We start from the raw sequence: 17020 nt of genomic DNA, 5'->3' as shown, positions 1-17020 counted from the left end.
TATCACTTGAAATGCCAAAGGTATTCAGGATTTCCATTTGCACCATAAACCTATTGGCACAACCGAGCAATTAGACCAATGACCTTGGCTAGTCCAAGGCCAAGGATTCTTGTAACGGTGCAAATGTAATGCCCTGAAGAAGCGCTGCAATCGCCATGCCTACTTGCAACTCATGTACTTCCAAGGTAGCATTTCTAAAGCAGTCAACATACTACCTCAATGTTTCATTCGGGCCTTGACAAATACTGAGCAAGTATGTTGGATCTTTCTTCCTGGGGACATTCACAGCAAAAGTTGTGATGAATTTCTTCCACAACCGATCAAAGGACACAATATACCCTTTTGACAAGTCACTACACCACACATGAGCATGATTCACTAGGGTGGCACATAGTTGTATCATCCCACCCATGTAAGAGAGCATGGGATTCGTACCACTACACATGGTGGTTGGGATTCCCTTTCTAGAAGATATGGGAAGGTGCAGAAGCTTAAACCTTGGAGGGAGTGGCTGCCTCAATAAGTCGACAGAGAAGGTAACTTTTCTTTTATGCATGTCACTATAGGCAATTACAATTGTTCAAGAATTTCTTCAACAATCCTCTTTACTTCAAATGACCCCAGAGGATTCTATAAACTAGCCTCAGCAGGCTTCAAACAAATAGCCCTCATAGGACTTATGTCGCCCTTGAAAGTTGTGCTTTCTACAGTCTCATCTTGGGCAATAGCTTTTCCTGTCCACCTATGCCTTTCTGGTAATACTTCTTCAGAAGTAGACCCTATAGATAATAAACCCACTCAAGAGAGAATCCACGTCATTTCTAGAGGGGAGACAATTGCTAGACTCTCCGTCAGCTAGGAAAGGTTATGCTCGCCAAGCCTTAAATGTAGATTCAGCAATGATTGCCAAACACCCTATTAAACGCATTCTTGTAGATAGCGGCAATTCCATTAATCTAATTTATTGGAATTGTTTTGAACAATGCACATAGCGCACAATCGCTTGAAACCCATCTCTTCCCCTCTGTATAGTTTTACAAGGGAGATGGTACTTGTTTCGAGATCTATATGTCAAGACTTTGGCCCTAACTTGTGATTTTCTTAAATATAGAATTGGAAGAGTAGGAGGAATAGAAAGTGTTAAAAATGATGGAACCTCTTGCTGTTAATTCCTTAATTCGAGAAGAAGCTTTACATATCCTCTTATAGACACGAGGACTTTACAACATAGGAAAGGATACAACAAAATAAATGAAAGAATCAATTATATACAATTAGGAAATCTCCAAAAGTAGAATAGGAAATAATTAACTATATACATTAGGAAACTTCTTAAAACCATTTTTAGAAACTTCCAATAAAGAGAGCTATCACTAACCAAAGTCGCCAACCACAATGAGAATGTGTGGGAAGCATGGGATCACGAGCACATCAAACCGTGTAGCGAAAATAAGAAACTTTTACGACACGGATCCACATATTTTATCACTCCCCCTTAAGCTGGTGAATGGATATTAACAATTCCCAGCTTGCACACCAACTCTTCAAACTGCTTAGTAGGTAGCTCCTTTGTCAAAAGATTAGCTAGTTGTTGTTCTGAGGACACATGGGGAATACAAAACAACCTAGCTTCAAGCTTCTTTTTAATAAAGTGTTTGTCTATCGCCACATGCTTGGTTCGATCGTGCTGCACAAGGTAATGTGTTATACTGATGGCTGACTTATTATCACAACATAACTTGATTGGCCCATTGCTAGAAATTCTTAAGTCTTCCAAAATGATCTTCAACCATAATGATTCACATAGACCTAGTGCTAATGCTTGGAACTTAGCCTCAACACTAGATCTTGCTACTACTATCTGCTTCTTGCTTCTCCAAGATACTAGATTTCCCCCCAAAAAACACACAATAACCGATGGTGGAATGCCTATTAATCAAAGATCCCCCATAATCGGCATCAGTGTATCCAATAACATCCAATCCAGTGACTATAAGCTGTGCTTGTTCCTCATAGTCATTCCCGATGACTATAATGTCATCAACATAGACCAAAAGTGTTAGTCACCCTTCCTCCATGAGAATGCTTAAATAAAAGAATGTGATCACCCCTACTTTGAAGATAGCCCATATGTCTCATAGCCTTAGAAAAATGATCAAACCATGCTCAGGGGGACTGTTTAAGCCTATAAAAAGCTTTCTTTAGTTTGCATACCCTTCCTAAAAAACCTTTGTCAAAACCTAGAGGGGGTTCCATAAACACCTCTTCCTCTAAATCCCCATGCAAGAAAGCATTCTTCACATCAAATTGTTGCAACTTCTAGCCATAATGTGCTGCTAATAGGAAACATGTTGTAGTCATTTTAGCCACAAGTGCAAAAGTTTCTAAGTAATCAATACCATACGTTTGAGTGTATCCTTTAGCAACTAGCCTAGCCTTATACCTCTATAGGGTCTCATCTGCATTATATTTTATGTTAAAAACCCACCGACAGCCCACAGGCTTGACCCCATTTGGCTTAGAAACAATGTGCCACGTCTGATTTTTTTCCTAGGTCTGCATCTCCTCCTACATTGCTTGAACCCAATTCTGATCTTTAAAAGCCTCACTACCTATCTTAGAAATAGGAATGGCATCCAAGGAAGTTAGGAATCCTTTATGCTTTGAAGACAAAGAACGATAAGAAATATAATTAGCCAATGGGTGTTGAGTGCAACTTATAATACCTTTTCGAAGGGCAATAGGCAGGTCCAAATCACTAACAACAGAATTAGGCAGTGAAACAGAGGGGGAACAAGTTATTTCAGTACCTGGATTTGGAGAGGGTATTGGTGCTAGGGGAGGATCTGGAATAAGCTGCTGTTGTTGTGTCTATCTCTTAAAAACATAGGGAGACCCTTTGAATCGAACCAGTGAGGATGGCAGCAGAGTTAAAGGCTGTTCTGCTTGAGGTTCCTGCTAATTCTGCTCATTTAAAGGAAGAATAGATGAGTCATGGATCTGAGAATAACGAGGCATGCCTAAAAGAGGTAGGTCAACATTTGTATCAGTCCAAGAAATATGTTTCCCTTGATCACCAATACTAGTAGGTTCAAAGAATGATTGGGTTTCAACAAATGTATCTTTGGTCACATAGAATTTTCTAGTAGCAGGGTGATAGCATTTGTACCATTTTTACGTGAGTGAGTAACCAAGAAACACACATTTGAGGGCTTGAGAATCCAACTTATCCCTATGGTGTTTGGACACATGAACAAAAGCAACACAACCAAAGACTCTCAAAGGAAGAGGAGAATGAAAAACTACTGCTAGAAAATAAGAGAACAAGCATTGAACCAGGCTTTAATGCTTTAGGAGAGTAGAAGGATCTCGATTAATCAAGTAGGCAGCAGTCAAAACTCTCTCCCCAAAAATGCTTAGGAACAGAATGATGAAGTAGAAGAGCTCTAGTGACATTAAGTAAATAACTCATTTTCCTCTCTGCCACACTATTCTGTTGTGGAGTATCAACACATGATGACTCATGAATAATTCCTTGTTTCTGAAAAAAAATATGCAAGTGATTATTAAAGTAATCCCTTGCATTATCAGTCAAGAATTTTTTAATTTGAGACCCAAATTGGTTAGATATCATCTTATAGAATATAGGCAAAATAGAACTAATAGCTATCTTATTCTTTAAGAGATACACCCAAGTCATTTTAGTACAATCATCAATAAAAGTAATAAACCATCTAGCCCCAAAACAATTAGGAATTCTAGATGGACCCCACACATCCGAGTGAATCAAAGTGAATGGAATGGAGGATAATTTATTACTCACAAAATAAGAGACTATGATGTTTAGAAAACTCACACACATCACAATGAAGATTAAACACATCTAAATTTCTAAGCAAAGTAGGAAACATAAGACTACATTGAACTAATAGAAGGATGCCCCAAACGGCAATGCTGACGCCAAAAATCAGTGATGGAAGTAGACTGAAAAGAATAGGCACTGATAGGTTGCTCCCCCTTAAGTGCATTACTTGTCTTCAAGTAGTATAGCTCATTCAATTCCTCAGCAACACCAATCTTCTTCCCCATGTCCAGTGCCTGAAACTCACATTTGTTAGGGAAAAAAACAATGCAATAATTTAGATCCTTGGTCAACTAACGGATAGAAATCAAGTTGTTAGAAAGATTAGGCACATGAAGAACATGTAGGATAGGTAATGGGGAATTGAGGTTCACATTACCATGACCAATTATAGGGATTGCAACACCATTGGCCATTGTTATCCTTTTGGGGCTACTTATTGGGGTATAAGGGTCAAAGACATTTATATCAAAGGTCATATGATCAGTAGTCCCTGAATCTAGGATCCATAAATTATTCCTAATAGTATGTGAGGCAATACTAGATTCAGAACTCAAACAAATACCTATTTGAGCCATGGAATAAGAACCCTCTTGAATGGTTTTCAGAAAACTCTTAAGCTTGCTGATCTCCTCAGCATTTTGTTGTTCAACCATGATGACTGAATTTGCCTTCTCCAAGGTAGATTCTTCCTCCTTAGTTGCTTGAAAGGCTTGAGCTTGGTTCTGAAGGTGTTTCATGCCTCCCACCTTGTTTAGCACTACTTCTTTTCCATGGAGCTTAAAGCAAGTCTCCCTAGTATGCTTGGATTTCTTGCAAAAGGAACACCACAAACCATCTCGAATTTGTGACTTGGTTAAATTTAGTCCTACCTTGTTGTGGCTTAAATCGAGTAGCATCCTTTTTATTAATCGCCATTGCAAATCCCTCAGAAGGTATTTCATTTAGCATAGCTATCCTTTTATATTCCTCACTACGAACAATAGCAAACACTTCATCAAGAGAGGGAAGTTTTTCTTTACCTAGAATCTGCACCCTTGATCAAAATCAACATTAAGTCCTGCTAGGAATTCTACTACCCTTTCCCTTTCAAATATTGCAGTTATGGTGGTTGCATCTTCACTACATTTCATTTTAATATCTTTGTAATGATCCAACTCAAGCCAATATCCATTCATTTTATTGTAGTACTTAGTAACAGTTAAAAATCCTCAACTTGTACTGCTTATTTTCATCTTAATGTCAAACACCACAGATGCATCTTGCACTTCAGAGTAAGTATGCTTTGCAATGTCCCCAATCTCCTTACCACTAGATAGGAACATGCAATTTCTACTTACCTCAGGCTGCATCGAGCTCCACAACCAAGACATAATCAAAGAATCCTCAACTTCCCATGTAGCGAAACCAGAGTCTTTAGCATATGGACTTGGTTCAGTTCGGTGAGCCATCTTCTCTCGTCCCTTCAGAAAGGTCCGCACGAGCTGTGCCCACTGCAGATAATTCCTCCCATCAAGCCTATAGGAATTATGTATTCCTGGTAGGTCACTGGTAGGAGTACTCCCCATTGGCAGATCACACAAAACAACCTCTCTTCTTGTCATTAGAGTAGTGGTTTCTGAAATTTCTGACATGGTAGAGAATGGGAAGGAACAATCGATCTAACAATCTAGGATCGACTTCAAATATTACTGTGGCAATTAAGGCACATAGCAATGAGAGAACAAACAGAAGTAAAAGACAAGGCACTGATGGTATGAAAAACGACGCACTGGAGGCTTCGTATAGGAAGAGTGCAATGAAGACACTTTAGGGTTTTTAGGATGAGCAAGAAGATGGTTTTGATACCATGTTAAAAATGATGGAACCTCTTGCTGTTAATTCCTTAATTCGAGAATAAGCTTTACATATCCTCTTATAGACATGAGGACTTTACAACATAGGAAAGGATACAACAAAATAAAGGAAAGAATCAATTATATACAATTAGGAAATCTCCTAAACTAGAATAGGAAAGAATTAACTATATACATTAGGAAACTTCTTAAAACCATTTTTAGAAACTTCCAATAAAGAGAGCTGTCACCAACCACAATGAGAATGTGTGGGAAGCACGGGATCACAAGCACATCAAACCGTGTAGCCAAAATAGGAAACTTTGGCTACACGGATCCACATATTTCATCAGAAAAAAATGAGGGAAAATCAGACATAACAAGAGGGAAAATTGAGAGAGATGAAGGAGAAGTAGACAGAAAGTAGGGAGAAATACAGAGAAACTGAGAGAGAGTAAAGGAGAATAGCAGAGAAAAAGAGAAATCTTTAATTATCATCATCCATAATCTCCGTCAAGAGGTGTTTAGCTTTATATATCAGCTATCCACAATCTTTACAGAGTAGTTATCACTTCTGTAACTGCTCCTTAATTACTCCATAACTGACACTAATATGAAAATAAAAGCAATAACTAACTCTTCTGCAAATTAATACAATCTTCAGAAAATAAGAATAGAAAATAACTAGCTAAGTCATGACATTCCTTCTCCCTTAAAAGATTTCTTATCCCCAAGAAATCTCAGCAATGGGGCCAATGGTGTTCATCCAATCCTAGCTTTCACTATCTTGTTTAGACCATTCCTTTGCATTTTTTTTCCTTCCTCTTTTCTTTTTCCTTTCCTTCCTTCTCCTTCTTGACCTTTTCCTCCTCTCTCTAGCTCTATCAAGTATAACCCCAAATAAATATTTTGGTGTAGAACTAGATGTAATTCAATGTAACAACCTGATAAGGTGCAGAGTCCTTGACCTTCATGCAATAACCACACCAATGAGCTTTAGTAGTAAATATTCCGACAGCAACCAGCTCTTCCACCATCTTCCGTTCGTCAACATTTTCGGACTCCAACAGTGCTTTAAAAGCATTTGTTGCTTCCTACTTGCTAACGTACACCAAAGGTTCTTCAACAAATTTCTCCTTCAATAGTGCTGCAATTACTTTTCCTAATGAATCAATATTTTTTTTCCAATTTAGATTGTTCCTCTATTTCTTTAAGTCAGAAATTTGAGGAAGGACTCCCGCACCAATTTCCTCATAGATGAATGATTTTTCAGTCAAAATTACCTGATCTAGTGTAGGTTCTTCATCAACTGCTTGCAGATCGGAGGTCATAGGTAGGATTCCAGCTCCTGCTAGAATCGGTTCTGCAGTAGATCTTGAATAAAGTTCCATTGGTTTATGACCTAAAACTTCTTTGAAATCAAATCCAGTAAGTCATCTAGCTTTTGGTTGAGGTTAGCGACCTTCTTAAATTTGTTCTCTGTCTCCACAGTTCAAATTCGTCAAATTGTACTCTGAACAACGACTGTAACTGCTTCCAATAATTGGTAATTGCCTCTGAAACTGCTTCTAGAAACCACCTTGTCTTGCTTGCCTTCAAAATCTTATCAGAAACGCCTACATCCAACCAAGAACTGGACTGTTTTGATATCAATTTGTCAGGATCCTGGCCCTAACTTGTGATTTTCTTGAATATAGAATTGAAAGAGTAGGAGGAATAGAAAGAAATGAAGGAAAACCAAATAGAACAAGATGGAAAATTGAGAGAGATGAAAGAGAAGTAGACAGAAAGTAAGGAGAAATAGAGAGAAACCGAGAGAGTATGGAGAATTGTAGAGAAAAAGATAAATCTTTAATTATCATCATCTATAATCTCCGCCAAGAGATGTATAGCTTTATATATCAGCTATCCACAATCTTCACAGAGCAATTATCACTTCTCCACTATAGATAATTGTTCCTTAATTACACCATAACTGACACTAATCTAAAAATAAAGGGAATAACTAACTCTTCTGCAAATTAATACAATCTACAAAAATAAAAATAGAAAATAACTAACTAAGTCGTGACACTGTATAGCTCCCAATAACTTTGGGCACTCATCCCCAAAGTGTAACATGCCGGGTTAATTTCATGGTGATAAGAACACAGTCCACAATTTATAATGTGATTCTTGGGAGGTCTCTGATTAATAATATAAGGGTCGTTATTTCCTCAAGCTATCTCCTAATCCCTCCCAAAATTGGATAAGTAAAAGGAGACCAAAAGAAGGCTCGAGTTTGTTATGTATCCTCTACCAAGAGCTCGAAAGACAAAGAAGTGCCCATCACAGCAAAAACATTGTATGTTGCAAATTAGGTCACAGCTAAACCACAACCAGTTAAAGCCTTAGAAACGGTGAGGTTGTATAATGATAACGATGAAAAACTAGTTTATGTGGGGAGCCAGCTTTTGCCTGAAGAAAGGCAGGAAATCATTTGATGCTTATGTGCCAATGTCAACACTTTTGTATAGACACCTACCGATATGCCTGGAATTGACCCTAAGGTGATCTCTTATCATCTGAACATCTGAGCAAACACTAAGCTTGTGAAGCAAAAGAAAAAGAACATTGCTCCCGATAGGCTCAAAGCCCTTGAAGATGAAGTTAATAAACTTATGGAGGCAAGATTTATTTGCAAAGTCTACTATTCCAACTAGTTGACTAATGTTGTTATGGTGAAAAAGGTCAATAGCAAATGGCACATATATGTAGACTTTACTGACTTGAATAAGGCAAGCCCGAAGGATTCTTATCCTCTGCCCCACATTCTCTTGTATAAGACATCTGGCTATGAAATGCTAAGTTTTCTAAATGTCTTCTTTAGATATCACCAAATCAGTATGTACCCGCCAGACCGTAAAAAGACATCATTCGTCACCGAAAATGGCACTTATTGTTACAATGTCATGCCTTTAGAGTTGAAGAATGCCAGAGCCACTTATTAGCAAATGATGAACAAAGTGTTTATAGACTTGTTGGGGAATACCATGGAAGCTTACGTTGATGATATGATTGTTAAAGGCTGCTACAATAAGTTGCACACCAACAAGCTTTCCCAAGCGTTTGCGGTCTTCAGAAAGTATAATATGCGACTTAACCCCACCAAGTGTGCCTTTGGTGTCCCATCGGGTAAATTTTTGGGAAACATGATAACACATCGAGAATAGAGACTAATCCGGAAAAGATACAAGCCATCCTTGATATGAACCTCCCTCGTCTGTCAAAGAAATCCAACAACTAACAGGCCAATTAACAGCCCTTAGTCTGTTCCTCTCCAAATATACCGAGAAGAGCTTATCATTCTTCCAAGTGCTTAAAGGAGAGAAAATTTTTCAGTAGAATGAAGAATATAAGAAGGCCTTTCAAGCTTTGAAAGTCTACCTAAAAAAAATCCCATTGTTGACCCAGCCTAATGTTAAGGGCCCACTTTACTTATATTTGGGGGGTTAGTGATACTATTGTCAATGTTGTGCCATTAAAGAAAATTGATCGATGTTATGGTCCACTAAAGGTACGGGACTTGTCCCACACCGAAAGTTTAGGCTCTTGGTGTGGGATGTATAACCTCTTGAGCACCCTCCCCATGACAGCTATCTTTTGAGAGTAAATTCTACTCGAGGGTTGTAACAGTGGTATCAGAGCCAACCCCATGTCTCTCAGTTGCAATCGTGCCATGATGGAGGTGAAACTGGCATTGCAGTGTTCGTCCAGGACTAGCCGTGGCTAGTGCACAACCTGTTGTTGTGAGGGCCTAGACTACGAAGCATGGTGGTATGTTATGGTCCACTGTAAGGTATGGGACTTGTCCCACATCGAAAGTTTAGACTCTTGGTGTGGGATTTATAATCTCTTGGGCACCCTCCCCTTGATAGCTAGCTTTTGAGGGTGAGTTCTACCCGAGAGCTGTAACAGTTGTCACAGCCTAAGCCTGATAAGTCCTCCTTTCTAATCCGATGTGAATTAGAAAACCTCTCATAAGAACAGAGAGCAGAAAACAAAGAAGAATAAGAAAGAAAGAAAGAGAGTAAGAATGAGGGAGAAAAGAGATAAGAAAAAAGGGAGAAAGTTAGAATTTTCTGTAATATTCTTCGATAATCCGTCTACGAAGGATTTAGAACATTTATACAAGGCGCCTGGAGGAGTGGATTCTCCTACCAAGGTGGGCCCTACACTCTTCACGGTTGTAACAACCTGTTGTCATGTACCGCGCGATATAAGGGTAATATAGCAATTAAATGTAATGGTGGAGATAAATGTAATAAGAAAGGAATCTAGGTGCGAGTTAGTTAGCAATTGTAGGGGATGGTACAGAATTTGTTATTGTTGTGGCAGCTTGCAGTACCATCCCCTACAGTCGCAACAAATTCTGTACCATCCCCTACAGTCGCTAACTAACTCGCACCTAGATTCCTTTCTTATTACATTTAGCTCCTCCATTACATTTAATTGCTATACTACCCGCAGTACATGACACCTGCCTACACCCCTAATCTCTTGCACATGGCAGCCCATGGCTAGAAACTAACTACTATAACAATAATTACAGCAGTGAAAATTTAAAATTGCTATAAACTTTGGTTCCTTCTTGTGACAATCAGATAGATCGCCCTATTTACTATGTCGACAAAGTTTTGCAAGAGGTTAAGGCACGCTACCCCTACACCAAAAAAGTGGCCCTTGTGCTTGTTGTGGCGGCAAGGAAGTTAAGGCCATATTTTCAAGCTCACACCATCATTGTCTTAACTAATCAACCTTTGCGTCAAATCCTTCAAAGGCCAAAATGCTCAGGCAGATTAACTAAATGGACCATCAAGCTTAGCAAATATGACATCCACTTTGAGCCCCGCAAAGTCATTAAAGGGCAAACACTTGCAGACTTGATTGTGGAGTGCACTCATACCCTAAATTTTGCAACCAATACAATCCCTGAGTGGATGCTCTTTGTTGATGAAGCCTTCATTATCAGCTTAAATCTTGCCAAGAAGCTCGAAGTGCAAAAACTAACAGCCCACAACGACTCCAAGCTCATTCAATAATTCCACGACATATATGAGACTAGGGAGCCTACTTTGGCTAAGTACCTTCAGAGGGCATGTGGTTTGGCCCATTCTTTCATAGATTTCCAACTAGGGCAGATCAACCATTCCTCCAATCAACATGCCGATGCATTGTCCAAACTAGCTTCGGCAAGAGATGTCCATAGACAATTGATTCATATGGAGATCTTACAAAAACCTAGTATTTAAGAAAATGATGATAGGGTTGCTATTCATTTCATTGAATTGGCAGAAGATTGGAGAATGCCAATTCTTAATTACCTTCTCACAAGGAAGCTTCTTGTTATTCCATCAAAGGCTAGGCAATTAAAAGTTCAAGCCGCTCGCTTTACAATTATTGACAATGTGCTCTACAAGCAAGCCTATTCTATGCCACTGCTGAAGTGCCTAAGCCCACAGGAAGCACAACAAGCACTGGATGAAGTGCATGAGGGAAATTGCAGTGAACACTTAGAGGCAAAAGCCTTAGCAGCAAAAGTTCTAAGGGCAGGTTTCTTCTAGTGCACTTAAATCAATGGTACAAATTTCAACTCTGTTTAAATATGGTGGAACACAACAACGCAGATTATGGAAATTACAGTTGAAGCAAAACTGCTCTGCCTTGTTTACCTGCCATTCAAAGTGACACATATAAAAGAAAATTAAAAGTGAACTAATAGCACTTATGCACACACTAAGTTGAAGGGTTGCCTCTCGGAGAACTTACGGTAGGGTTTAGTCCTATAGACTTATGAAAACATTTTGGCCATTGAGGGCAAATAGGTTAGATATACATTCAATAGCTTAACCAACATTTTGATGAGATGCACACAAAAATTCAAAGGGCTTGCCTACTGAGATGAAAATAAAAGGCAGAAATTATTTTAATTTTTTTTCAATAATGATTATAGTGGCAAAAAAGTGTACTATTCACCTACAACCAATACTCCATCCTCCTTTTCACTTTCAAAATTCAGCTTTATAACCAAGTATTCTATGTCTTTGTAAATTTCAATCCAAGTATGATCCATTTAGAGCGCAACATAATAGAAGGAAAAGCAAACTAATACATACAGAATATTACGAGAAGTGGTCACACACATGAGCTAGACCAATGGAGAACACAGAAGAATGAGCATAAAAAGATGGTCAACTATTTCAAAAGCATCAGACATTTAGGATAATTCAAAATGGAGCAGGTAGACAAGAAAATACATCAACAAATGATGTCTAATGTGGTTACAGAATTAAAAACCAATGACCATAGACAAAAATAGAAACGTACAGCAAGAACTCCAAACATTTTCATGAGGAACGAGCCAGCCCCCTTCAATTTCTCCGGGTTTTTCCCCGTCCCAGACAACTCCCTGTCAGCCTTAAACCACAAGACAGTGCAGTTAATTAGCTATCCTAAAAGCACAGGTTCAGAAACCTTGATCGAAGGCGAAGTAGTAGTTACCTTCTCTGCCAAAACCCGAATTTCATAAGCAATAACATAGAGCGCATCTAAAGCCCATGCTGATTCCCAGTTCCGAAATTCCTGAAGAAAAGCACTGCACATGCCACCATTACTCATTCAAATTTCCAATTCGTCAAATAATCATTCTTAACGCACAAGAAGAATCAAGTATTTTTAGTATTATTTAAGTTATTAAAAGAGGGGAAATACTTGGCAGATTTTTCGTAGGCTTGATAGGAATCGAGCAAGTGACCAAGTCTGTAGCTTTGCAAAGAGCGGAAGAGGGGGGCTATGATTTCCCCAAATTGAGAGTACTTTTCAGACTGCTTGATCACTCTATTAGCGTCCTGCGATATTGTATATGATGAGACAAAGTCAGAACCCTAATTGAGGCAGTATGACTTTGGTGGTATATGTACGTGTTTGTGTGTGTAGATAGAAATGGATGGAGAAACAGAGAGGGGGGGAACCTGGAAGACGTTGAGAGCATCGGCGAGGGAGGGGAGAGAGGAGACGGCGAGGAGGAGCTTAAGCGAAGCGCCATCCTGGTAGGAAACGGCGTCGGAGAATCGGTTAAGGTAATCTGTGATTCTTCTGTGTGCTTCCCCCATGCTCATGGACACCATTGTTGCTTCTACTGCTTGCAACTGCTTAGTGGCTCTCTCTCTCTCTATATATATGTACACACACACACGTATTTGCTAGCAGTAGCTTATTATTTGCCTTCTGAATCTGAATGACAAGGCCCTCTTCTTGGCTTCGCGCAATGCTGTGTCCCACTCTACAGCCTCTACAATGGCTTTGTGAAACTTTCTGGTTGGCTCTCTTAACGCTAAGCTACTTATTTTATTTTTTATTATTTTATAAATAATTTTTTTATTTTAATTTTATCTTAAAAATTGTAATTGTTCTAATCATATTCTTTACTCTTTCCTCTAATTTACTCTTTATTTTATTTATTTATTTATTAATAAATTTTAATTATATTTATTTTACCTTACCTATAATCTTCACACATACACAAATCAATAATTAAATATATAAATTAATAATCAAATACACGTATAAACAAAATCAATAATCAAATACATAAAATAATTAAATACACATATATACAAAATCAATAATCAAATACACAAATTAATAACCAAATATACAATATCATTCGTTCAATACAAAAATAAAAAAAAAAATTCCCAAAATCATAAACCCACTTTTGTGCTCAATTTGCTCCTCGCTGAAGAATATGTCGTCGCTGGACCTGATGATCGATACCCATTTTTTCTATCTGCAACTTGTCTTCTCCGGATCTACTCGTCGTCACGTATACAACTCCAAATCCAGCCGAGTTCATCTTCTGTCGCATTTGGTTGGGCCTCTTTCGACATTGAGATGGTCATGAGGGAACGATGGTGAGAATGCCTCGGCTGAAATCACTTGCTAGATTTGGCGAAGGGATTGGATTTCACCAAAATTTTGGTGAGCCAATTTGGCAATAGCGAGCAACATTGAAGGTAGATTTTTGCATTTGACTCGCTAGATTTTGACTTGACAAGTGATTTGGCTTCCCTATTAGAGTTAGCCTAAGAAGGCCTTTAAGCTTCATTTCTTAAAAGCTCTTTATGGTTTTTAATTTATAATAGTTTTAAGTTAAAAAAATTAAATAAATATGCTCAAAAGTATTAATCATACAATATACAAAATAAAATTTGTAAGTTATCAAAAGTCATAAAAATAAGTTATTATTTATTTTAACAAAAAAAATTATAAAAATTTAATATTGAGATTGAAAATTTTAACTAATTATATTTTGTATCCAGTTATAGCATACTAATTATGAAATAAATTTGATAAATAAGATGTTAAAATTTATGTTTAATTAATAGATATACATATTCAAATATATATAAAAAATATAAATATAAAATTAAAAAATCACAAATGAGAAGACTCGCAAGTTAAAATCAATTAGCATGATGAGTGATGGGTTCCAAGATGACCCATATATGAAACCATGGGTTCTAACATTTGAAACCATAAAAATGAGGAGAGAGACAAAGAGAGGGAGAACGAAACAAGTTCGAGTTTTTTCTTTCTTTTTCGGTGATAATGAATTATATGAAATTGATAATGATCAATAATAACAATCGTAAACAACAACGACGAAAAGTAGTTTTGAAGGTGTTGGTTTCCCAAAGTTGAGGGGCATTGGTTGAAAATACATAATTTATTTGACGGCATAATCATTTTTTACTTTAACATCAATAGTTTTGAGTTGACTTAAATGTTGTATTTCAAAAAAGTTGATGAGTGAGAGCTCTTCAAACATCATTAATGAGATAGCATTTGAGTTATTTAACATAGCCAAATGCATAACTCAAGAGAGACCAAGGGAAAAATAGAGAAACTCAAAAAACTCTATTAAAGATAAAATGAATACAACTAAGGGAAGCACCTCAATTTATAACCTTTCGACCTATGTACAAAAAATAAAAATGACCATCCTTATCCTTATCTACCAAAGTTTATCTTTACCTACAAGGGTATCTTTACAAAATACAAAGGTTTCATCTTATTTGTAACTATTAAGATAGGATTGCTATCTTATTTGTAACCACTCGAATAACCTTATTATCTCCTAGAATGTTTATCTTCACCTTCCACACAACTTCCACCAATCAAGTAATCTAGTATTGAGATTATCTAATAACATCCTATTGTATTGTGCCATGTAATATGACTAGTCACCATCATGTGGCTAGCTATCTGCATCCCAACAATATCTTCGTAACACATCCAATCACGTCTTTAACGAGTCCCAATCATCTAGATTTTTGACAAAAGGCCTAACCATCGCCATATATCACTTACGTGGCACTTGTGGTAGAGCCTCCATTACTTGATGAAAATGGTAGAGTTTCCATTATGGCGGGTTGGAACATGTTCCCACACTTAATGTGGTAATGTCCATGTTACTTGCTAGTATTCTCAAATTAGCTCTTGGAAGTACCACAAATATTCCTCGACCTTCCAACTAGCCTTATTTTCTAGTAGTCTTTTCCACTAGATCAAGTACTGTTAGGAAATCGCGATCGTGCAGTTGACGCATTTGATCCCGTTTCTTTTTTATCCACAGAGACTCAAGCGCGAACTCTTCTGAGTTAGTCCACACGATTGGCCTTTTTCACGTCGTTTGGCTCTATTCTCACCCTGCAATTAAAACACAAAACAAAATAAAATAAAAAATTTATATATTTTTTTCTTTATTTAGGTGAGAGATTTATACTCGTCAGTGTACGAGTACAGTTGTAGTCCAAATTTAAATTTATACTTTCTGGATGAATCCAGGTCGTCCATTGAGAGATTTATTTATGGCAAAAGAAAAAGAATGTCACACACACGCACACGCATTTAGATGGATTGATAATAAGATTTTTTTTTTATGATTTTTTTATAACAGATACTGGAAAATAAAACAAGGTAAAAGTTGAAATAAATACTTAATGTGAGGATATAAAATTGGATAGTACTTGAGTTAAGACAATTCAGTACCAACCTATTGATTCCCAAATTTTAACAGACAAGGTTAGTAATATTAATTTAATTTCAGATATGAGGGTTTGTTACTAAATGCAATTAGAGATGATGATAGTTCTAGTTTAAGCAATCCCCATACATGATATGCGGGATTATAATTTAAGCAACCACCATAAATCCAATTACAATTAATATACAAAACAACTAAATTAATCATTCGGATTTGTGTATGATAGCGTTTCCAATTCTAGTAACTCTCATGCGTGACATGAAAGCTCTAAGTTAGGCTTACGCTCCAATTCAAACCTAGTAATTTCTCAATAATTAAAACTCACTCATACTGAAATTTAAATTAATGTTACTCATTTAAAGCGCAGCCTTCTTTGGGAATCATTGGCGTTGGACACTGTCCTTACCTTAACCCAAGATTAAATTTAACTACTCATTTCCATTTAAAAGTTAATTGACAAGAATTTAAATGGCGTAATTTAAATAACATAATTTAAATGACAAGAATTAAATAGTAGAAACTAACCGGCCATTTAGGCGGTGGATAATTAAAAGACAAGAATTAAAATTGCAGAAATTTAAAGGAATAAATTAACCGGCCATTTAGGCGGTAGATAATAAAGTAGCAATAAATGACACAAAAATTTAAAAGAAGAAAGAAAGGAAATAAGATTACAAGAGAAAACGAGAGAGAGAATAAGAGCAATTCTCTAAGAGAAACTCTAAGAACAAAACTAAACTTTGATTCAAGTAAATAACAATCTCCTCACAAATGCACCCAAGTGAGCTATTTATAGCCCACAAGATGCAATACAAACCACACAATTATTCAACTAAACATAATTATATCTAATAGACACTCACAAAACATTCACCTAACTAATGGAAGAAAATTAAGTAAAAGACAAAAAAAATACCAAAGACTTTAGGTGATGAACTACTCATAAGAATACAAAAGACTTTAGGTGGTAAATCACTTATAAAAAAAATACAAAATAAAGAAAAGTCTTCTACAAATTGGGCTTTGTTGGGCCTTTGATTGGTCTTAGGCCTTTGGTTGGTCTTGGGCCCTTCTTATGTTGGATTCTATTTGATAGTTGGGCCAAGTGCACTTGAAACATCCTCTAGACTCCATAGTTTGCCCATGAATTTGAGCAACAATAATGAGTAATCCAACGTTTTCAGTTTATGCCCCTAATTAATTATAGTAGTCAACTTCCTTGCTTCATCCTGTAAT

General features: G+C 37.1%; 1 protein-coding gene across 2 annotated transcripts in view; it reads right to left on the bottom strand.

Moving 5' to 3' along the window:
- Positions 1–13035, bottom strand: part of LOC127806387 (enhanced ethylene response protein 5) — a 33370-nt gene extending 20335 nt beyond the window's left edge. The window contains exons 1-4 of one of the 2 annotated variants that reach the window (XM_052343637.1): positions 12708–13035; positions 12448–12584; positions 12238–12331; positions 12064–12153 (exon numbers count right to left, since the gene is read on the bottom strand). In XM_052343637.1, coding sequence (XP_052199597.1) covers positions 12064–12153; positions 12238–12331; positions 12448–12584; positions 12708–12863 — 477 coding nt within the window. In that variant the 5' untranslated portion in view covers positions 12864–13035. The remainder of the gene's footprint in view (positions 1–12063; positions 12154–12237; positions 12332–12447; positions 12585–12707) is intronic. The other variant, XM_052343635.1, reaches the window with a different exon arrangement.
- Positions 13036–17020: the final 3985 nt, after the last annotated feature.

Source organism: Diospyros lotus, chromosome 7, assembly GCF_014633365.1.
Source record: "Diospyros lotus cultivar Yz01 chromosome 7, ASM1463336v1, whole genome shotgun sequence".
Classification (NCBI taxonomy): Eukaryota; Viridiplantae; Streptophyta; class Magnoliopsida; order Ericales; family Ebenaceae; genus Diospyros; species Diospyros lotus.
Note: the sequence above shows the minus strand (reverse complement) of the source record. Positions and strands in the feature narration are given on the sequence as shown.